Source organism: Gouania willdenowi, chromosome 6 (genome assembly GCF_900634775.1).
Source record: "Gouania willdenowi chromosome 6, fGouWil2.1, whole genome shotgun sequence".
Classification (NCBI taxonomy): Eukaryota; Metazoa; Chordata; class Actinopteri; order Blenniiformes; family Gobiesocidae; genus Gouania; species Gouania willdenowi.
The window spans coordinates 42,252,264-42,276,576 of NC_041049.1; the positions used below are offsets into that span (position 1 = coordinate 42,252,264).

The 24,313-nt window shown below is 37.3% G+C and overlaps 1 protein-coding gene across 6 annotated transcripts in view; it reads left to right on the forward strand.

The window, feature by feature from the left end:
- Positions 1-24,313, forward strand: part of frmd4a (FERM domain containing 4A) — a 187,244-nt gene that overhangs the window by 57,091 nt on the left and 105,840 nt on the right. The window contains exon 1 of one of the 6 annotated variants that reach the window (XM_028451674.1): positions 16,756-16,878. The exons of the other annotated variants lie outside the window; for them this stretch is intronic. Coding sequence (XP_028307475.1) covers positions 16,813-16,878 — 66 coding nt within the window. The 5' untranslated portion in view covers positions 16,756-16,812. Of the gene's footprint in view, positions 1-16,755; positions 16,879-24,313 lie in introns of those variants that run through there. 6 annotated transcript variants of the gene reach the window in all.

Consider the following 24,313-nt stretch of genomic DNA (forward strand, 5'->3'; position numbering starts at 1 on the left):
GGAGCATCAGGCCAGAATCAGCTGATCAGCTGCGTAATTTACGCAGTGATGGAGGCATATGAGAGTGTGGTGACACAGTGCTACTCAGGAGCTCAGACCTGCTGGATGATGCTCAGTAGATCATCTTCAAATGGTGCTGATCGACTGATTGACAGACTCTGTTGCTACATTAACTCAGATCAATGGTGTCAACAGATCACACGTCTCCACATTAAACGAGAAAAACAATCCATTAAAATGGAGCGGTCTGCACCAGTTCTGCATGTGTGCTAATCATTGCTGCAATCTTAGTGAATTCCCCACAGCAGGTGAGGAAACCGTGTAATTTTGAGTCCGAGGGGTAATACTGACTTCAAGGGGTAATTCTGACTCCACTGGGTTATACTGACTCCGAGGGGGAATTCTGTCTCGGAGGGATTATACTTACTCCAAGGAGTAATAATGGGATTATACTGACTCTAAGGGGTTCAGTTTATGCATTTTCTTTTGGAAAAGCAGTTTGTCTACTTCCTTTTTTGCCTAATACTCATCCAAATATTTTATACAATATTTATTACAGGACCCAACTCCCCAATTTAAAAAATATATTTTATTACTCATTCCTCGTTTCAGTTCGCGAGGGTTTAGGAACGAGAACAGAGCCACGTCTTTGTCCCAAAACCTAACAATCTAGCTTTAGAAATGTAGAAAAATTGGAATAAAAGGCACAACTGTAAGGGTTTTTATTTTATTTTATTTTTTTACAATATTCTAATACACACACACACACACACACACACACACACACACACACACACACACACACACACACACAGGTTAGTAGGTAGACTTTGCCAATTTGCTCCATTGAGGAAAATAAATGTCCTTTTCATTTTTTATTTTTTTTTTGAATAATCATGTAAATGTAGGCAACAGGGAAGGAAATAGTTCAGAAAAGCACATTATAGACAAAATAAATCGTATTTTGTTCGACCCATCTCAGAAAAATGTCCTAAATATGAAATACGCTGTTCGTCTGATTTAATCCTCTCCATCTAAAGAGAAGCTGAACTGATGCTTTCAGAAGAAATCAGTGAAGTGAGAGAGACTCCCACTGCTCCCTGTTTGAAGCCATTCCCTTACAGTGTGTGTGTGTGTGTGTGTGTGTGTGTGTGTGTGTGTGTGTGTGTGTGTGTGTGTGTGTGTGTGTGTGTGTGTGTGTGTGTGTGTGTGTGTGTGTGTGTGAGCACGCCCTGCTGTGTCAACCGTGTCAGATGTGCTCTTGTCGTGAAGAAGAGGTCATAACGATGAGATCAATCACGGCACGATTTCCCCATCCTAGACGCAAATCCAACCATTCACTTAATGTTAGGCGTTGTCATGGAAACACAAAGAGCAGATTTTCCACTTGGTTGGCTCGCTGCGATCAGTCCACAAGCAATTTGTGATCGTGTCCATGAAGAAAAGCAATTTCTGAAGCAGACACATGGAATTGCACAAATGTGTGTATCATTAGGTAGAACATGTTGTTTTGGGAATAACACAGAGAATGTTTTAATGTCAGTGTTTGTACATGCACTTTAAATTGAAGCACCTGAAGCCATTATGTTTCCCTTCTGACTATCTGGGTAATCGTATATGCAACGGTTCCGTCCGAGGAGGAGGTTCCTCCTTATAGCTCAGAGCTTTCACTGAAACTCATTGACATTTACAAAGATGGATTTTTCCATATTGGGACGTTATCGCCATGGCACGCACACACAAAAACACAGAGAAACGTGTGATAAACGAGCAGAGGATTAGTCGTGTCACCTCTGCTACAAAGGGCGACCCTGCATTAAACAGGTATCATACATCACTTCATCAGCAGATCTTATGCATGCAAAAATATACAAGTTTTTCCCTTCAACAACAAAACCACACAAAATGACTGCAAAAACGCACAAAAAGCCAGAAAAATACACATATTTACTCATACAAAATTATAAATAAACAAAATGGATAACAGAAATACACAAAATTACACATGTACACAGGTAAATAATTGAGAAATTTACAAAATGACAATATGAATACACAAAATTACTCTAAAAACACACAAAACAACAACAAATCCACATAAAGTGACTACAAAAACACACAAAAGTGCAGAAGAGTACACATGAAACTGAAAAAATACACAGAAATCTACAGGAATACACACAATGACTCATACACATAAAAAATGACATACAAATACACAAATTGGACACCACAAATGAATACGGGTAAATTATTGAACAACATACAAAATGACAACATAAATACACAAATGTGACTCCAACAACACATAAAAATGCAAAATACACAAAATAAACAACATAAACACATGAATACAGCTAAATAAATGAAAATTATACAAAATGACAACATAAATACACAAATGTGACTCCAACAACACACAAAATAGCAGAAACGTACACAAAATACAGCAAAAACGGCAAAAATACACAAAATGATGCAGTGAAAATTGCAAAAAAGTACACATAGAACAGCAAAAAATACACAAAATGACTCATACATGTACAGAATTACAGATAAATACACAAAATGGACAACAAAGACACACATAAATACAGGTAAATAATTGAAAAATATACAAAACAACATAAATACACAAAGATGACTCCTTTCACCTCATTACCCATTCTTATCTGCTTCACTCATATTGCACTCAGGCTTTATTCCATTGTTTGTCACCTGAGCCATCGTCGTCACTCTCCTCTTTCGGGCCATTCCACCTTCATCCCCCCACATCCTCCCATGGGCTCTGACCTGTGACCTCTTTACATGAGCACAGAGATGCTGGCAGTAGTTAGATCTAGGTTTTCTCTGATTTTATTGGTTGACTGAGACCTGGAATGGGGGAAGCTAAGCGGGGGTGTTATTTATACAGAAAAAAGGGAAAGGCACAGTCAGGTCCCCTGGACATCATTTTAGTATGTTCCAAGCAAACACTTAATGGTTGTGGTGATTGTACACCAGCAACAACTCCCACTTATGACCTGCACAGACGCTCTGAGGCAGACACGGGCAGCTGCTGACCCAAAGTGAATGCATTTGAAAAATACACAAAATGGCAGAAAAATACACAAAAAACTGCAAAAATACACAAAATGACTTGTTAAAACATTGAAGTTATAGACAACTCCACAAATTTGACGAGAAAAATACACAAAAACACACAGGTAAATAATTGAAAAATATATAAATGACAACAAAAATACATAAAATGACTCCAAAAGTATACAATACAAATGTGCATTATAGTGAACAATAGAATATAATACATGAATGGGCAACATAGAGATGTATATTCTGAAAATGTATCAATTTCTCCCAAAAACACCCCAGTTCTCTCAGTCAAAAACAAAAAGTGAACTACATACTTCTTGCTCACGTCTACATTCAACTTGCTAGCAGAGGGAATCTCAGTGTGGCCGTGTGGCAAACAGGCGGAAAAACAGTAACACTACGATGTCTCCCCGGAAAACATTGGCCGCGGTTACATGATTTTAATTCGGAATTGTTTATTCCAAATTAAATCATTCAGAATTAAAGTATTCTGCTTCGTGTTTACATGGAAAAGGTCATTCCCAAACAGGAAACATGGAAAACGGGTTTATTCCACTTTAGATAATTCCACTTTAGGTCTGGGAGTTGGGAAGGCTCTGATTGGACAGGGGGAGCGTGACGTATCACGTCTATCAGGAAAACACACAACAAACCTTTTATTGTCGGCTATAACACAGACGACCACACATGAGAACTGTTTTCACCTTTATTTTGATTGTAGTTTTGAAGCAGCAGCTCGACAATAACACAGTTTGGACCGCGGAGCAGAAGGAGATAGGAGCTAATCACTGGTAAATTAAAAAAAAAAAGGTCAGTAAAGGTCTAGAAAACAATCACCAGGAATAAATATTTGCTCCCTGGTAAAGACAGTAGCTCTAACAACAGGTAAAATGATTAACTGATGATATTACAGTTTGTGAATGCTGTACGGGGATGCATTTACTCCGCCTCCGGGTTCTAGTGCCAGCCATCCAGTGAAGCCTGTTCCATTTACCGTGTTTACCGAGGTTCGTGCGTGTAGAGGAATTCACTTTTATTTCGCTTTAAAGAGGAATTACATCTCCCATGTAAACGTGGCCATTGTGGCTGGAAATCCATTCACATAGTCAATCAGCGGTCCAAGTTGAGTCAAATTTGTTGGAAGACCTTCTCCATGTAAATTGTATTTTTTTTCCAGTTTGCGAAGAGACATGATATCCCTCAGCCAAGATTTAAACGAGGGAGGCAAAGGGGCCTTCCAAAGAAGGAGGATCTTTCTACGTGCGACAAGAGAACCACCCACAATGGCGTCTGATCTGGGCCCAGATTTTCAAAGTTGCATTGACAACAGGATTAGTTGAGAATTGGGAGGGAGTTGGTGGCCGAGGACTACGTACATACCAGAGCTTGCAATGAAGAGGTGGAACATGAGTCCGCTTCAATTTCCCTGAGGCAAGGTGCACCAATGCATGATGTGTGCTTTGGTGGCCAGTAGTAGAGAAGAAGGTTTGGTAGGCCAAGCCCACCACACGTTCTGCTCCTCTGTAGCAGCTCACAGATGTCTGCCAGCCCATATAAATGAAGATATTACAGATAGTTGTCTTTTTTGTAGTTTTCGCACCAGGAAAAAGTCTTTCAGGTGAAGGTGCTGTTTGGTAGATTCATTACCAGATTTATCTTTAATGTGGACTATGTCAAACACCTTTTTTTCCACCTTTGTGTAGAAATCCTGTTAAATCCTGTTGATCAAGGTTAAATATTACATTCTTGAGACAAATAACCTTTCAGAGCATTTTTATTTCAAAGAATATCTGTGCATAAAAACTAAAATCCTATTACAGTTTCACATTACCTCTTTTTATTCTTTAGTACACTAATGACAACTTCATGACTTACAGTTTGAGTGATTTTCTACTGATGTGCACATATGCAAACACATGCAAGCTTATTGACTAATTTACATTCTTCATAATGTGAATGTGCCGCCTCAGACAAATGAGCCATATGCTCAGCCCTGGGCCTGTTGGATGGATGGATGGAAGGATGAATAGATGAATGGATGACACGGTCTTCTTTTCCCTTGCCAGGTACCCCATTATTATCATCCCTTTCTCTGTGTGTGTGTAGACAGCTGCTATTACGCTAAATTAAACCCAAATTCTATGCCAGGGTTGCCAGATTTGACGTGTGTCAATCCTCCCAGGAATACTTACATCATCCTAAGTGTCTCGCTGACCCTCCGTGCTCTCATTATAGCTTGTTAGAACAATTAAATATGACACGTGTCACATTTATAATTCACCCCTGTGTGTACTTTGTGTCTGCACGTGCACATGTGGGTTATTCTGAACAGATGTGAACATCTGCCTTTGCAGTTAGAGCCATTATTACATGTCTAGAGGTGTTTGTATATGGGAGAATTTTAAAGGGATCCTCCACTGTTTATACAAATATGGCCTAAAACCTTTGAAATGTACTTATTAGAAGATCTATGCCTAACAAAACACATTAATATGCACCATATTAATTTTATCAACTTTTAAAAATGGGACTACTTTACAGTTTTAGACCTTGTGTTCCACCATCTTGAAATCATGTGATTGATGATGTCACATGGCCTCACTGCCTGTAAAAATCCTATTGTTTTCTATTGGAGTGAAGCATTCAGCCTGGTTTTTTAGATCATTTAGCATTTTTTTCAGTGAAAATGACAACTTGTGCTGCTTTTGGTTGTTCTAAGAATGACAGGAAATGTTAACGATGCCCATGTAAACCTCTTTTGTTTACCAAAAAAAATAAAGACTGTTGGGACCGGAGAAAATCTGTGACCACAGGGGGCGACAGTTCCTACTCTGTGGTTTGGTAGTAGACAATGAAGCAGAGAAGAAGAGCTTTCCTAAGAGAACTTTACTCTACCTTAAACAGTGCGCTGACACGCTCTGGTGGCTGAAGTTAGCGAATAATCACAGACTGTTTAAGACACACAAACCCTGAGAATAGAAGTCCTTTTGGGTGGGAGTCCTTCAACAGTTTGTGATTACTTGCTAACTTCAGCTACCAGAGCGTATCAGCGCACTGTTTTTGGGTCAAAAACTGTTTTGGTAAACATCATAACTTTTTCTGATTATTTAGAGCACATGTGTCAAACTAAAGGCCCAGGGGCCAAATCTGGCCCCTTAGACCATCCAATTCGGCCTGCAGGAGAAAGTTAAAAAGACGGATAAGACAGAAAAAATTGTCTAAATTACCAGATAATTCCGTTGTAGATATCTCAGCCCTTCTAATTACACAAACTAAATGAAACTCCACAATATTTGGAGGATCACAATTTTCCCACACTTTTATCACAACTACAGTGATTTGAAATCTCAAATTTTTTCACATAATTTCCCCTAAATTTAATAAAATTTAAAAGAAAAAATCCTGCAGAGACTGATATCTGTCAATTTTTTGCCTGAATGTCTTTGCTGCTTTACATATTTTATGTATCATTTATACACCGTGTAAAGTGCAAACTTGCTCATTTTCTTGCCTAAAATCTGCAGCCCACTGAAGATCAAACTACTTCCTATTTGGCCCCTGAACAAAAATGAGTTTTACTCCCCTGATTTAGAGTAACCAAAAGCAGCACATGTCATTTTGACTGAAAAAGCTGCTAAATGTTCTATAAATCTGGCTGAGTACTTCACTCTAATAGAAAACAATGGGATGTTTACAGGCAGTGGGGTCGTGTGACATCATCAATTACAGGATTTCAAGATGGAGGAACACAGGCTGTAAAACCATAAAATAGTCCAATTTTTAAAAGGCCACAAAACAAATATGGTGCATAATAATGTTTTTTTTTAGGGATAGATCTTCTAACATTTAAGATTTTAGGCCAAAAAAAAAAAAACAGTGGATGATCCATTTAAAGGTAATATATGTGTGTGTTTATAAGTCACAAGAAGTCTGGGGAGGTTTGATGTTTTATTGAGAAAGAAATATGATATGTTTACACTGGTGTATATTTGGCTATTAATGGACTTTGCTGCAAAACATTCAGCACATACAAAGAGTGTTTTGTCAATGAACTGAATGAATTATAACGACTAAATAGAAGACATTGAAAGCAAAAGAACATGTGAGGACGTGACAAAACGAGTCAAAACGTTTTGCAAAGGATGAACAACAACAGAGGAAGTGCCTTTTCAACTCCTTTATTCAGACATAATCAGTGTTTAGTGGGAATGCTGCTCTGCAGGTCGAACTGTGAGTGCAGGTGGCAGTCGGTTGTTATTATCTTCACAGGCACATTTGAAATGATAGTGTACAGTGTGCGTAAATACCAGCTGTGGTTTAGACGTGTTATTGTTGCGCAGAGATGGAACTTTATTTTGGAGGATCATGAGTCTGCACTGCTTTCCGTTGTCTGCATGTGTTCATTGTTGCCTCTGATCCACTAAGTGTGTGTAAATCTGAAGCAGGGGTTCTCAACCTTGCAGTCAGGACAATTTGAAATTTGAACAATTTGAGCCAATTTTTGCACATTTTTCCCTTTTTCTGAAACTACATCAAACTTGCCACATTTTAACCCATTTTCATCACTTTTTGTTGCCATATTTTTGCTCTTTTTAATGCATTTTTGCGACATTACTCCCCTTTCGGCCACTTCACCATCAGATTTTAATTCCTTTTTTTGCACATTTTTTCCACTTTGAAAACATTTTCAACACTTGTAAATCCTTTGCACCAATTTTCCCACCTAAGGTCACATATGGTGACCCATTATTGTCACTTTTAACCTCTTTTCACCATACTGCATGTTTGTTTTTTTGCCAATTTAACCACATTCCCAATTTTTCATACCCATTATTTGTCATTTTAAACTAATTGTTCCTACTTTTTAAAATTACATTACTCCAATCCCCTCTCCCTCTACTTCGGCCACTTTTTTTCTGTCGATTTTTAGCCACTCTAATTTGCAACTTTTAACCAATTTCTGTGTTTTTTAAAATCCCATTTGCATTTCACCACCTTTTCCACCTTTTTTGGTCCCTTTTAGCCCATTTTTTTTCTGATTAAAACAAAGATTTACATCTTTAAGATATCTTTGAACTATGGCCCAAATAATAATAAACTTCCTGGATAACAGTGGATATTATTCAGATAAATAAATAAATGTGGTTATCACAGATTCATAGAACATTGGACCATCATTTTACTGACTTCATGGATGGACCCCAAAAATCTCTCCCCTTTTATTCCCCCTTATAGATGACCCTGTCTACACATGACTGTTCTTCAATGTTCATGTCTGTGTTCACACATACAGCTACTGTGGGGGTCCCTGGTCTCTGGAACCTTTATTTTGCAGTTTGCAGGTTGAAAACCACACCACAACAATCATTTTTCTGAATGAGGTTCACTCTCTCACCACTAGAGGACGCTGTGTGATGTCACTGAAACATTGTGGCTTTGATGGTCTATGTAACAATTTTGGAAACTAATTATTTTACATTTGTTTTTATTTATTGTTTTCATATGAGGACGATTAGAAACCTTCATGATATTGCATAAAATATATGACACAGCTTGTCTTTGTATATGTGATGTATGGCAGTAATAAGTGAAGACTTTTATCAGCACTATGTGAGTCCAGTGTGGAAACACTTAAAGCACAAAGCTCCTCTAATCCGTCATTAAAGCACACATTACACATTGAGAGGTCCAGGTGGAGGTGTGTGTGTGTGTGTGTGTGTGTGTGTGTGTAGTAAGTAATTAATGACCTCCACCTGCTCCTCCTGCTGTCCACAGAAGGAGACAATGAGAAGGTGAGAGGCTGAAAGCAGGAAAACAAGTGAAATCATTAGAGAGAGAGAATTACAGAAAGGGGGTGGGGGCTTAAAGATAGAGAGGTGACAGGGGTGGGGGGTTGCATATATGTTAAAGGCAGAGGTTGATTAATAATTATGAGTTTGTCCCATAATACCTGCTGTAGTGTCTACTGGAGAGGACAATAGAGAAGATTGAATCCCCCACACCCCTACCCCCACCTTATGGAATCACCTTCTTCTTCTTCTTTCTTATTTTTCTTCTTCATCTCCTTAACATTCATCAATGCAACATTAAAGTAAAAAGTAATAAACATCAAAGCAGGAGACTCTTCCATATTTCTGCTCACTGTATTAGATGGAGGTACAGCGAGGACAAAGAGGGTGGGTGGGTGGGTGGGTGGGTGTGTGTGTGTGTGTGTGTGTGTGTGTGTGTGTGTGTTGGGGGTAATGCCGGGTCTATAGCTTTGGCCCCTGGGGGTCTGTCTACCCTGATCACGAGCTCCCCGTTTTTTTTTTTTTATTTGTTTTTTTTTTATCTTGCATCGATCACATTCATTATTCCAGACAAAGCTGCAGGTTAAATCAGGATCTGCTGATTAGATCCACTTTACTATCCGTCCCCAAACAGTGACATCATTATTCTGTAAGAAATGTAACATAAATAAAGAAAGAAACAGGCCTGGAATAATGTGAGGAGATCTTCTCATATTTCTCTCCCTCCCTCCCTCCCTAACTCTCTCTCCCTGCAGCCCTGAGGCTCTCCCAGTTAACAAAGACACTGACCAGCACCAGCCATTCATTGGTTAGCTCACAGGAAGCTGCTGCACCTGTCAGAGGTGTGTGGGTGTGTGGGCATGACTTCACTGAATTATTAGTTCACGTTAGCATGTTAGCTCATTAAATAAAAGAGGAAATGCAGATGTGTGCATGACTTTATTGAATTATTAGTTCATGTTAGCATGTTAGCTCATTAGATATGAAAAGAGGAAATGCAGACGTGTGCATGTGTGCGACTGCCTTGTGTTTTACAGGTGCATCCCCCCCCCACCACCCCCCTCTACTTTTGCATTTGTTGACACACATTCCTGACGCAGACGATGGTTCCCTTTCCTCAGAGATCATAATATTTTATTGTATATTAAAACAGAAGAAAGACACGTGTTGTCACAACTGAGCGGGAGCTGTAAGCACAGCTGCATCCTGCACAGACAGATGTGTCAGAGACGGTAAATAAATACAGGAAACATTACGTTAGTTCAAGAGTGGATTCTTACAAGTAGAACCCTCATTCTCATTTTGACTTTTGTGGGTTTTTGATTGATTGCGGTGACTTTTTGAGATCAATAAATAACTTTTTTCTTTGAATTTAGTGGATAGACAAACAACAAACCGATGCTTGTAGAAATTAATAATCAGAAAAACGTCCCTCTTTTCTTCAATACTTCTAGTCTGGTTTGAAATCATTCTGCTCCTGTAGTGTTGTCGCACTCTAGAACATTGTTGAGATCACATTTTGAAGCACTTTGTCTTTTCTAGAAAGACTGGAGACCAACCTCACTGATTGGAAATCTGTTCCAGTTCCTTATGTGTCAGAAACCTGCAAACACTGGGACGTCAGTCCATCTTATTTCTACGCAATAGTTTTTTGTCCTCATTTTGAATAATATGTTTCATTTATTTAGATAACTTTTTTCAGCAAATTTACTTTGATCTCAGGTAATGTCAAAAACCGTTAATGTCATTATATTAAAGACATATATTGGACAATAACGTGATGTGCTTTCAGTCACAATTCAATTTAAATTGTGAGATTTTTTTTTTAATTATGCAAACTGATTTTGAATTAGTTTTCATTGAAGACATGAGGACTCAAATACATTTTTTCATTATTTTTTCCAGTAAAAGGGAAGCTAAACTATTGAAGGGAATGTACTTATTTAGTTTAAAAGATTTTTGTGTTTATTATTTATTATTGACGTGAAATATTTTCTTCACAACATTAGAAAGCATTGCACTTTAATGCCCTCACATAGAAACACGCCGGCCCATCTTTCCCAATGTTTTCCACCGGGAATACAATCATGTATAACCCATTTCCCCCAATGATCTGCTCTGTAAAGATTAAATATGTAGACGTATCATTAAAAATGTATCACTCATAGTGCTACAAATCAGATCCCTGACTGTGTGCGGACTTTGGGGATTAGGACTCACGTGTGAAGCTTGATTCTAAGTTGACGTGAGTGTTCTGTTTGCACGCTGGAGTCGTTCATTGAAAGTTGTGCATGCAGACTCTGGCAGACAAACACGCCTGCTTAAAGTGTTTTAATTGGTTAATCGGTGTTAGTGAAACAGGGTTTTCCTTTGCAGCAAATGGCATCATTCTCGTGTGTGCATCCTTGTGTCTAAAAACTCTGAAGTCTCCGAGGCTTCGGGTAAAATAGGCTGAATTTACTGGGGCAGAAAATGCTGCAGCGTAACACAGTCTAGCGCCTTCATACAAACTATAGCATCTAAAATACGTTTGTGTCCAGCTCTGTGGACTCTGAGCCTCTCAGACACATGAAAACATCATTCACATTCTGTCATTTTATCAACTTTAAATGGACAAGCAATGTGACTTTTAGTGAACAATAATGTATCAAATCTTAAGTCAGTGGTTCTCAACCTTTTCAGCCCCTCGCCCCCCATAATAAAGGTTCCAGAGACCGGGGACACCCTCTGTACCTGAAGGTGTTTGAATAGAGACATGAACATTGAAGAACAGTCATGTGGAGACAGGACCATCTATAAAGTCAGCAAAATGATGGTCCATTGTTCTATGAATCTGTGATAACCACATTTATTTATTTATCTGAATAATATCCGCTGTTATCCAGAAAGTGTAGTATTATTTGGGCCATAGTACATCGTCATCTTTAAGATGGAAATCCTTGTTTTAATCAGAAGTAAAATTGGTTAAAAGTGACCAAAAATGGTGGGTAAAGGTGTTAAAATTGGATTATAAAATCCACAGAAATTAGTTAAAAGTTGCAAATTAGACTGGACAAAAATGGACAGCAAAGTGGTAAAAAGGGTTTAAAGTGTCAATATTGCCTTAAAAGTAGGGATGTCCCGAAACAACATTTTCACTTCCGATACTATACCAATATTGCAGCCTATACCGCTATTGATCCGATACAATATCAGCACGAATCATACATAGTTTCATTACTTATTTTGTAGTGTGGAATGTTAGAAAAGGCTTGATCAAGTGATGGTACTCAGAGAACAATAGTCAACAATTGAAGTTCACTTCAGTTACAGTATTCTTTACTGTCAGTTTATGGTGGGAACAACTGAGGACGGGGACAAAAACAACAAAAACTTATCGGAGCGCTTATATTGGAGATTTTAGATGCTGTCTGATAAAATCCGATATTCGTTTTTTGGCTGATATTGGACCGTTATCCGATATGAATATTGGATCGGGACACCCCTACTTAAAAGTTGCAGAAAACGCAACAATTACTTTACACTGGCAAATAATGGGCATGAAACATTGTGAATGTGGTTAAATTGGCAAACAAAATAAGCATGAAATATGGTGAAAAGAGGTTAAAAGTGACAATAATGGGTCAACATGTGCAACATTAGGTGGAAAAAATGGTGGAAGGGTTTAAAAGTGCCAAAAAATGTCTTGAAAATGTTAAAAGAAAAAAAAAAAAAAAGGTGCAGAAAAGGCAATTTGATGTACAAATGGCAGAAATTAGAATAATGTAGCAAAAACGCATTAGAAAAGTGATGAAAATAGGTTTAAATATGGCAAGCTTAGTGTAGTTGCAGAAAAAAGGTTAAAAAAAGGCAAAAATGGAAGGAGAGACAGAGGAAGATAATTAAAGCATCAAAAATGACTTTAAAATGAAAGAGGAATAAAGATAAAGTGCTAGAAAAGAAAAACATAAACCAGATAAGGAAAAGCAGCATAACTACAAAGGGAAAAAAATAATGATGCAGAGAGAAAACAGCACCATAATAATCAATATTACTATTGGAGGTGAGTTGAGCTAGTGTAAGTGCTGTCATTAGCAGCTCCAGTGCTTATGTGTGTGTGTGTGTGTAGTAATGAGTGGCAAATAAACCCTTTAGACAGTGACACACAAACAGGTGTCTAAGAGGCTTGACCAACATGTCTGGAATCAATGCTCTATTTGAATGGCACCAACTTTAAATACTCAGCGAGGGTTCGATTCACACGTTTACCTCAGTTTCAAACCAACGATTGATCCGATTTAAACACACACTGCACGCAGGATGAAAAGAAGAGAAAAATAATAAGAAATGTTCAGTAGGCTATCATTTCAAATCAATTAAAGCTGCTGTAGCTTAAAAGTCAAAGGTTTGCTAATAAAGTCAAGTCTACGGAAGATGACTAGGGCCAATTCACCATATATGACAACGGTCTCTATCCAAACTGGCCTTAATCTATTTCCATAGCTCATCAATAGCCACACATGGGCTGAATGCTCCACTTCTTCTAAACTTCACTGTTTTTTGTCAATATCTCTTCAAGGTCTTTAAAGAGATTACAACACCGTGTTTATGAGCTAAAAAAGAAAGAATCTCTTTGTTATAAAACCCAACTTTGAAATATAGTTCAACCCATTCATTAATACACGGCCATGATCTGCTGTTTGTTGTGATGCGGTGAATTGGCCCTTGTCAGCTTCTGTAGATTTGACTTTATTAGCAAACCTTTGACTTGTATCACAGTAGTGTATTTTGAGTTCATTTTTGAAATTTTGACTTTCATCTCGACTTTTCGACTTTGTTCTCGACATCTCAACTTTATACTTGAAATTGCAACTTTAATCTCCACATTTCAAGTTTTTTCTCAATATTTCAACCTTAATCTCGATATTTTGACTTAATTCTTGATTTGCCCAGTAATATGTTTTCTACCAAAATTGGCCCCAATCCAGTTCTGTACCAATCGCTCAAAATAATTTCAAATGTTTAATAATATCCACCTGTGTGATGATTCTTTACGGCAAATGTTTAGTATTGATTTGAGTATTTGTTCATTTTGTGTTATTAACTGTGAGACCATTGAGCCTTTTTTTTTTGGCTGGAATATGCATTTTATCTTATATTTTATCTGATTACTTCCGCACAGGGACACTCAGAGATGCTGAGGAGGAGTCACAGAGGGGCATTAGTCCTGTCCTACCTCTCTGTGGGGGGGTTTAGCTTTTTACTAATGATGAATGCTGTTCCTGGTCGGATACCTGCAGCTTTCTTCATCACTTTTACACTCATGCTTTAGCAGCTATCTACTCCACATGTCTTAGTGGTCATATACTGTTCATCTCTGTCATATTAGGGGGGTTATTATTATACATGAGAAATATGCAAATGACAGTTAGAGGTGTGTTTCTGAGTTATTAATGGCTTAGCACTGCCTGATCGCGACAGGGAGACTTAAGGATGACAAGGAAATGTTCCTGGGGAGGACTGATGGATGCTTCTTTCTTTAACACACATGCATGGTGCACGTGTACGTGTGGACACAAAGGGATGTCTGTGCAATCACATGTTATTACAGACTTCGAAACCGATGGAAGGTCAAAGAGGGAAAATCAATGGAAGTCTGACTTTGATGTGGAAACAGGCAAAGAGCAAGAATGAGAATACAAATGAGCAAACGACCAAAGTCAGAGCCAATAGTGCACATGTGTCAAAATGAAGGCCAGGGGGCCAAATCCAGCCCTTTAGAGCATCTAATTTGGCCCTGTGGGAGTAGGTTGGATTGAGAGAATTGTGACTAGAGAGCTGTAGTGAGTATTGAGTAGCTAGTTAGCATTAGGGCTGTGCATTGCCATGAATCTGACGATACAATTTTCATGTCACGATGTGATATATCCCGATATATTCTGATACTAAACAATACAATATATTGTGATGTATTGCAATAATTACAAATGTTACCTTTACAAGTACAAAATGGTGTGAAATACAATTTATTTCATTTTTTAAACTTGCGAGAACAAGTAAATGGTAACTAACTGTAATTCAAGAACAAATATCAAAAACAATCAAAGTGTCAAATTACAATTTAATTAAACTTTTCCTTTTACAACAGATTCAGATTCTGATAAGGTCATATATATATATATATATATATATATATATATATATATATATATATATATATATCCTGCTAAAATGCATTGAGAAGTGAAGTAGTTTAACAAGGTATGATGTGGTTCACTGACACCAACTAAATGTTTTTTTTTATTTATTTATTTTTTATTAAAATACACGATTTAAGAAATCGATTTGGAAATGTTTTGGATCGATACGATAATCGCACGGTGAAATATTGTGATATATTGCCAAATCGATTTTTTCTTACACTCTTAGCATAATATACATTGTTCTTTGGAGATTTTATAGTATAGACATGGGCATGTCTTAACTACTCTTGGAGCCCCGCCCACAATCAAGGCATTATTTGAAGATCCGTCCTAGTGGCAGGTCAACCAAAACCTACCATATCATCCAACCAGCAGCGAAAAGGGGCGTTTTGGTTTGTAAGCAGAAACACCCCCTTCTTATTCGCTTCTGAATTGTAACTTAATGTCCGGTCTTGATCAGTATTTCAAAATAACATATTGTATTAGGCTCAGGGTTAGGATCAGATTTTCCATGACCTATTTGCTGGAGCAGTAACCAAGCCGAAGACAAGTAGCAGAAATTACGTTTTTTCAAACCCTTTCTGATTGGTTGGTGAAAAGGTACCGGAACCCCCACTGAGGCAGTTTTGTAGCCCATCCGAAACACCCCACAGCTGGCCAGACTTTCCTCAAAACCTGGGGGTTAGTTACTCTTTAACAATGGCAAAGTATCTTGTTAATACCTCGGGGTAATGAAAAAATAGGCTTTATGAAATTATAAAAATGTACATTTGTGATGTAAAGGCCATGCCTAATAATCTTAGAAACTGTCACCAAGTGTCATGTTTACATTTCTAAAACAAGCATTGAACTCATGTCCTGTTTGCTGGTCCAGTCTCTCAGTGATTGGCCCTTTGTGTTCAGACGTGAATGGTGAGACATTCCTCAAGTACTTTGCAGAAAAACAAAAACAACTTCTCTCTATCAAAGTCCCTCCAACATCCTCCTTCTTCCCCCCGTCTCTTCCTCTCCTCTGCTTCTCCTCCCCTCTCATCTTCTGCGAACCCACCCCGCCCACCTCCCCTCCCCTGCTACTGTTACATAAGCTTCCAGTCCAGACTTTGGTCCACATCCTTGTTGTTTGCCATTGCTATGGGAGTCTCAGCATCCAGGGCCACGGCTTAATGAGGCAGCCACAAAGGCCCATTGATGAGAGGCCCATGACCCCCAGAACTGTGCATGGACTGCCCCAGGCTCTACCCCCCCCACCCCCCACCCCCACCCACACACAAAGACACCCACTGTAGACAGAGACCCGAAAAAGCCAAAAAGGAGGTAGAAAAAAAAATGGAAACATGTTGGATGAAAAGATATTAAAACCGGAGACACATGACTTCATCACTTTGTAATTGCTCTTCATCTGACCCTCCCTCTGCCAGGGAGGTGTCAGGGTGTTCATCGAGAGGAGAATGCCAGACACTTATGGGTCACAAATCCTCATCGGTATTCACTGGGTTCTCATGGAGAGCGTGTGACGGGGACCCTCACAAGCTTTGAGAAACTTATTGGAACCCAAACTGTCTTGGAGCCAAACTTAATAATAACTGAATGTGTATAGTGGAGAAACTATTATGTGCAATGAGAGGCTTTCTGAGACGTTTATGTTGGAGTGCGAGTATTTTTATTGATTTTTTTTTTTTGAAGAACTTTAAAGGAAATTTTGGATTTTTCTGTTTTTAATTTTTTTTGGAAGTGACGGCTCAAAAATAATGACTCTTTCCACTCGACTTGAGGACTTAGAGGTGACTCTGGAACACATGCTCATGGATGCCTTTGTGAGTTTACCCACATTTTCTTTTATTAATGTCAGTCTGAACTGAATCCAACTCTAAACTGACCCATTTTCCCCGTGGTTTTTATTTTTATTTTTACATTTTCAATTTATTTCGGCAGTCTTGAGAAAAAAAACAGAACAAAACAACACTCAGTTGTCCAACTAATCAGCTTAAAGGGTGTCGATTGAGGCAAAAGCTTTTACACACCTATACCTTATCACAAAAAAACAAAACAAGGCTCTCTAGATCAGTAGTTCTCAACCTTTTCAGCCTGCGACCCCCACAATAAAGGTGCCAGAGACCGGGGACCCCCACTGTACCTGAAGGTGGTTGAACACAGACATGAACATTGAAGAACATGGAGACATTGCCATCTATAAGAGGAAGAGCTTTTTGGGGGTAATGTCATTTAAAAAGTAGGAACAATTAGTTTAAACTGGCAAATAATGGGCATGACAAATCATCAAAGTGTTTAAATTGGCAAATATAAGCATGAAATATGGTGAAAAGAGGTTAAAAGTGACAATAATGGGTCAATATATGTCACATTAGGTGGAAAAGTATTGGAAAGGGTTTATAAGTGCTGAAAAGTTCTTGAAAGTAGTTAAAATGCATTAAAAGAGCAAAAATATGGCAAGAAAAAGTGATAAAAAAAATAGGTTAAAATATGGCGAGTTTGGTGTAGTTTCAGAAAAAGGGTAAAAATATGCAAAAATGGGCTCCAAATGTAAAAATAAAAATAAAAATTAGTTTCTTGAAGGCATCTGGCGACCCCCTCCCAGTGTCTCGCGACCTCAAATGAGGTCCTCACCCGAAAGTTGAGAATACATACATACACATGCATACAGATGACATGTACATACTATTAATATTTTCCTATTTATTATCAGTGTTGGGAGTAACTAGTTATTTTTGAAATATATTACAGTAATATATTCCTTTTTGAAGTAAGTAGTGTAACTCATTACAAAAGTGAAAAGTGGTAATATATTACTAGTTACAATTAAAGGAACCCAAGTTACATGCATATTTAATTTAAGTGCATTGTTGTTTTGTTTTCTCACTGTTTGCAATTATTTGAGGAAAAAAAGATGATCATTATAGTGAAATATAACAAAAAAGAGCTTTCTGCTCCTGAAACAGCAGAAGTATTTGAAACAAAACTTAGACCGATGTTATTTGAACACTATCAGTGTGAGTAACTCAAAGTACATTTCAAAAAAACAAAACAATAATATTGTAATACAAATATATTACATTTTTATCTCAGTAACTAGTAATATAAACATATTATTATACACTACTACACAAATTTCATCAATGGAATTTTAAACAATACATATTATAGAGTGGCAATATTTAAATTCACAACACACCTTTTATTATGTTTAATCAGTAAATATTAATATATTTTATATTATTATATATTGTACATATATATAGTTGCTGCCGTTGGTAAAAAATGTTGCTCTTCTTCCGTTGCTGCTTTGTTTTATTTCATTTTTTAGGCAGTTCCATGTTATTGTTGTTATATTCTTCCTTTTCCGTGTTGCTCTGACATATTGCATCTCTAACTGTAGTTTTCCTCTTAAATGACATCTCCTTTCTCTCTCTAAACATCTTTTCTCAGACTGCAATCATTGATTCACCCTTTAGCTTTGTGCGTTGCGTGACTGGAACCTCTTTGATGTTTCAGTGCAGGTGAAGACTCGAGGACAACATCTGTTTAAATCTATTTCCAGATGTTTTCTCATTAATTAGCTCTGAAAAGATCACATTGCAACTCGTCAAAATGTGAAAAAAGGAAAAAAAGAACACATTAACTAGATCTCTAACCTGTACCACATGACCTATTTATGACTCAGTAACGCATCGAATCAAGTGAGTCAAAGTTTTGGGGGGAACTCAGTAGGTGCAAAAGCAATAAATGATGAGACAAGGACGAGGTGTACTTATCCTTATTTAGTCTACATCAGTTATGTTTACAAGTGTGCTATTGGGACATTGTGCACACAGAAAGAAAGCCGTACGCTGACCTACTATAAGTGTGACTCTAGTTCTCCTAGAGCAGCTCTGATCTACTGCTGCTGCTGTAATGAGTTTGGTCGTTAAGCTTCTGTTTGTCTGTAACATTGTTTACAGGCAATGGTCGGGCATCTGTTAGCTTGAGCTGTAATCTTTCCTGTCCTGATAAATACTGAAGCTTCCATCAGCGCTCTGTCCAAGACTCCTGGGCATCAATGTCACAAATATACTGTATGTGCAGCAAATTGATGCCTGAGTTCATCATCATATTTTAGAGTTTCGGTCACCCTTTTGTGTTCTATAGCTTATTCATAGCCGGGGCAATAAAGATTTGTGCTTGAAGCCTGGAAACAGTTGGAATTATTCATGCACGTGACACGATGTCCACGTTTCCTTTGAGTCTCCAGTTATAGTGTGTTAATGTATTTTTTTTAATTAAGTTCTGCAAACGACTGAAAAGCCAAAGGGTTATGTTGTTGATGAGTTTGCATATTAAGATGAAGATTTTTTTTAATGTATTTATTTTTATTTTTAATGTATTTTTTTATTTTTAATGTATTTTTTTATTTTGTTTTTATTATTTATTTTTGTTATTATTTAATTAAATATATATATATATTTTTAATTATTATTATTTAGTTTAATTTATTTAATTAAATTCTTCTTTTTTTATAATTTCCTGTTTTGTTGCCATAGATGTTTATCAGAATCGGAAACAGTTTTTTTTTTTTTAAATTAGGTATAGTTTACACAATACGAGGAATTTGTTTTGGTAGGGTGATGCAAACAAAAACAAAACTGCAAAATAAACTACTGCATTAATGAAGGATGTTTTTAGGAGGATTAATCATGCTATTTATGGATCAGTGCGTTGAAAAATAATAATTTTGTCCATTTTTTTTTTCTTTTTTTCTAATTAGTACCATGGATCGTTAATATGAATTCACATTGTCAGCACTAATTTACAGTCTGTGTTTGCTCAAGTTTAAATGAAGGCACTTAAGCCCAAAGATGGGGTCATTAAAGGAGCATGAAGAAGTCATTAGAATAATGGCATTTCTCTCCTTCACAGCTCTATTTGTGTTTAAACAGCAGCTGCTGCGAGCACAGCTTCACTCAAGGACAATTTCTTTATTAGCATTGCAGTTCTATGAATGATTCAGAGAACCTTGTCTTCAAGCTGTTTTACTATAGACGAAAAGGAGGTCAGTGTTGGGTTGTGTCACAGAAAGATGAAGAGTTGTAGAAATTTGACCTGAAAAACAATAGAAGCACTTTTACATGACTTCACCAGTCAAAATGCAGATAAAAGTGGAAATAGTGTATCTAGATGTTCATTTAGCATAAATGAAACAAACTAGTGCTGCTGCTGTTCAGCGTTAAAACCAGAAAAAGAAGAAGAATCCTCCCCGTCTCACACAAAGGCTGACAGCAGAGTCATCAGGAAACGCAGCGACATGATTAAAAATGCATTCAGGCCTTGTGAAGTTTAATTGAATCTCCTCCTCATAGTCTCCCACCCATCCAGTATACACTTTCCCATCATCCTCCTCCTCATGCTTCCTCTGTATCTTCCCCATCCCCCTTCATCTCATCTGACAAGGAAAGACCTCAGCTGGATGGGACTGCTTCCATCACAGCTGTACTGCACTGCTCTGTTCCTGTTTGCCTCTTTTTTTCCAGTCTTTCCAGCAGCCACAAAGCAGTACTTTATCACTTTGTGGGGAGTGCTAGTGTGTTACAAAGGCTCTGTGGTCTGGGAGGACACTGGGACTGTCAGGACAACAAGCAGAGTGAATTACTCACATTAAGAGCCGTGTTGTAATCATCAAAGTTCTGGTTTGCTATTAAACTGTGCATGTATTCACAGGATGTAGACTCACAAAGGCCATTTATTAGTCTGCTTTCTCCTCTGTTCGTGCTACAGATGTGTTTGTGCACTCATGTGAAAGCTATTGACAGGGTGTATTATTATGAAGCATAAAATTACGTAACCTGTGCTGTGTGTTCAAGCTGACCTCCTTGGTTTTATCAGATGAAAACATAGTGTAGGCCTCATTTGTCAATAAACTTGCAGAAAACAAAGATGTAAACGGTTAAAATTGCTGCTCAAAAGTTTGTTTTGATCTCCACTGTAAACTAGGGATGTGCATCCCACGAATCTGACGATACGATACGATTCACGATACTATATGTTCCGGTTATAGCGGATACTAAACAATACAATATGCATAGCTGTATATCACGACATGAATATTTAAACATTTCACCTTTACAAGTAGAAAATGGTATGAAATACTATTTTAGCGCCCTATAAAATTCACATTAACGGAATCGCAGACGGAATCACAGAATCGCAGAAATTGACAGAATGTGGGTGAAGCGCCGTCACCATGAGGCAAAGACTGTTTTTTAATGTTTCCAGGGACTCGTCATTAGGTGCACCGCCCACCCCCCTCCCATCCTGGCCACTTCAAACATGTTCTAAACTAGGGCTGAACCATTTTGGAAAATAATCTAATTGCGATTTTTTTTTCCTCAATATTGCAATTGCGATTTAATATGCAATTATTTTTTCAAGGGCCTTTTGTTGTGTATTTTTCAATGAACACAAGCAATAAATCAATCTGTTTCATAATAAACAATTTCATATTTATTTAAACTTTAAATAAATATAAAATATAAATTTTAAAGCACAGATTACAACAATAAAGCAAGTTAAGTGGCTTTACCTCTTCAACATATCTAACTAACTTCTTGTTTCATGAACGTGAAGTTCATGTAAACATGTGGATTGCACTTCTTTAAAACTGTCTGAACTTAACGGGACAGTACAAGACAGGACAAGAGAAAACTATATTAAAAAAATTTGAAAATCGCATTTTGTGATATCGTGATAATATTGCAAATGCAATTAATCGTTCAGCCCTATTCTAAACCACTCGTAACACCGTCTAAACTGCCAAGAAACTATGCATTGTTCACTCCAAAATACGGCGCCACCACTTCCTGCTTAACTCGTATGTGTCTGTGAAGCGCCGCTCGTTTCTCGTGAAGCGCTGAGTCAGCTTCACCTGCTCAGAGTGTTTGATCAACATCTCATCAGTGCTACAGAAGATCTGTGGATAAAGTTGGTCTGTTGTTGTGGACGAGACCAGCGATGTCAGTGACTGTAGAGTCTGAAACATCATAGGTTCATGATAACTATAGCTTCTAATACTGTAAAATATTCTGGCCACTAGTGGTGAAATAATTGATGTGTCCATTTATTTTTGTCCAATCATTACGGTCTGAAATTATGTCATCAGAATAATTAAAATTAGGTTAATCTAAATAAAATTGATCAAAACTTAATCAATGACCTTGCTCAGATTCAGTAAACATTGATCCCTGCGGGGAAATTGGGTGATGTTAATGCTGCTCTCATATCTTTATATAGACATATAAATAAATAAAAAGGAGCAGTCAGAATTATCCATGTCAGTGCAACTTACAGTATGTCTACCTTTTAATTGTACTCATTATTTTAACTTACATTTTATTTTTGACATACGTTTTTGTTCAAGTATTATTTATTTATTTTGTTTCTTCACAGGAGTTAAAAACTAATATTTTCTGAATGCATAAAAGTGTTTTTTTTTTTTTTTTTTTATCTCATTCTTACAGTGATTTCTTGTGTTTGCCCCAAAAAACTGTTTCAAAGTGACTTCTCGACGCATTTCTGGTGTTTTCACGGAATATGGAAAACAATGGCGGATGTTTATTTTGGTGTCCGAATCCGACTGAAATTGAGTGTTGAGTGAGGCAATACCACGTGGAATACTGGGAACAAATTAGAAATGGAGTCAAACCAATCACTGTCTTCCTTGTCTGGAGAAGAAACACAAGAACTCACAGCAAGAATTAAGTAAAAACACTTCTTTGCAGCAGTCTACAGGACTCCACATCCCACAATGCAATGCACCAAACTTTACCAACAAAGCCAACAAGAGTGTTTACAGTGCAGATCAAAACTAACTTTCAAGCATCAATTTCAAACTTTTACATCTTTTTTCGAGCAAATAATCTTTGTTTTAATTATCTACGCGGCATATACTGTGCCTATGCTAAGGCTTCCACCTTCAATATTGTCTCCAGTCAACTTGATTTTCTTAATTATAAAATATCAATTTGGATTATAGACACTTTTATTTATATGTATGTGATCCTGTACTATTATGGAGGGGCACACTTTTATACAATTTGAATCAAATTACCAGCCCTCGCCTTTAGATGTGTCTCATTTACATGCCTCATTAGCTTGGCTTGCCCAAGCACACAAATAAATACATAAATGAAGGAAAAACAATTATCATTAACTTTATCCAGCTTTTTTTTTATATGTGAATGTCTATAAACCAAACAGCTAATTATGTCCCGTATTCAGTAATATCCAAAAGCGTGGCTCAGTTTGAAGTCACCTGACCCCGGCACACACACACACACACACACACACACACACACACACACACACACACGCGGGCTGTGAGTAGACCCAGTTGAATAATTCAGTAGCTCGGAATGCTATTCACTGGAGCAAATTGCATATCTGGCACCCCATTCAAGGCTACAGCAACCCTGGTAATAGAGTGCTTATATTGGCCCATTGGAGAGAAATATTCCTGTTATTCAAAGATGGAATACCAAACAATATCTGTCTATCTTTTTTCAGATTACAGAGTACAGTCTGTCTGATTTATAAACACAAACTGATATTCAGTGCATGCACACGTTTATGCACATATGAAACGCTGTTTGAGTATAAATGTGATAACCATTATTAAGCTCTACTAGTGCTCAAATTAGGTCTACTAGTGCACAAGTAGAACTTACTAGTGACGCAAAAAGTGTAGCTAGCAGGGTAGCAGGCTTACCATTGACTTGTAAAAGTATTCCAACCAATCAGGGAGCGAGATTTGGTTCCATTCCCTCCTACTTCATTTGCATTAGGTCTACTAGTACTACTAGTGAATCTTTTGGCTTCGCTATACTACTAGCGAACACAAAACATTCTGCTTATTCCATGAGTAAGATATTTTAAATGTACTTGTAGTATTAGTAAACATAAAAAAGTTTTACTAGTAAATGTTTTTTTTGTTGACTAGTACTACTAGTACACTTGAAATATCTCACTAGTACTACTAGTAGACTGTTTTCAGTCTACTAGTAGTACCAGAGGTGAAAGTAATTGATTACAAGTACTCAAGTTACTGTAATTGAGTTGCTTTTATGCTTGTACTTTTTTGAGTATATTTCTGAATTAGTAAATTTACTTAAAACTTGTCTTAAAAGAAGTAAAAGAATTTGCTACATTTCTACACCCAACTGTTACTGAGTAAATTATTTTAAAAATTGGTACCTTAAATCACAG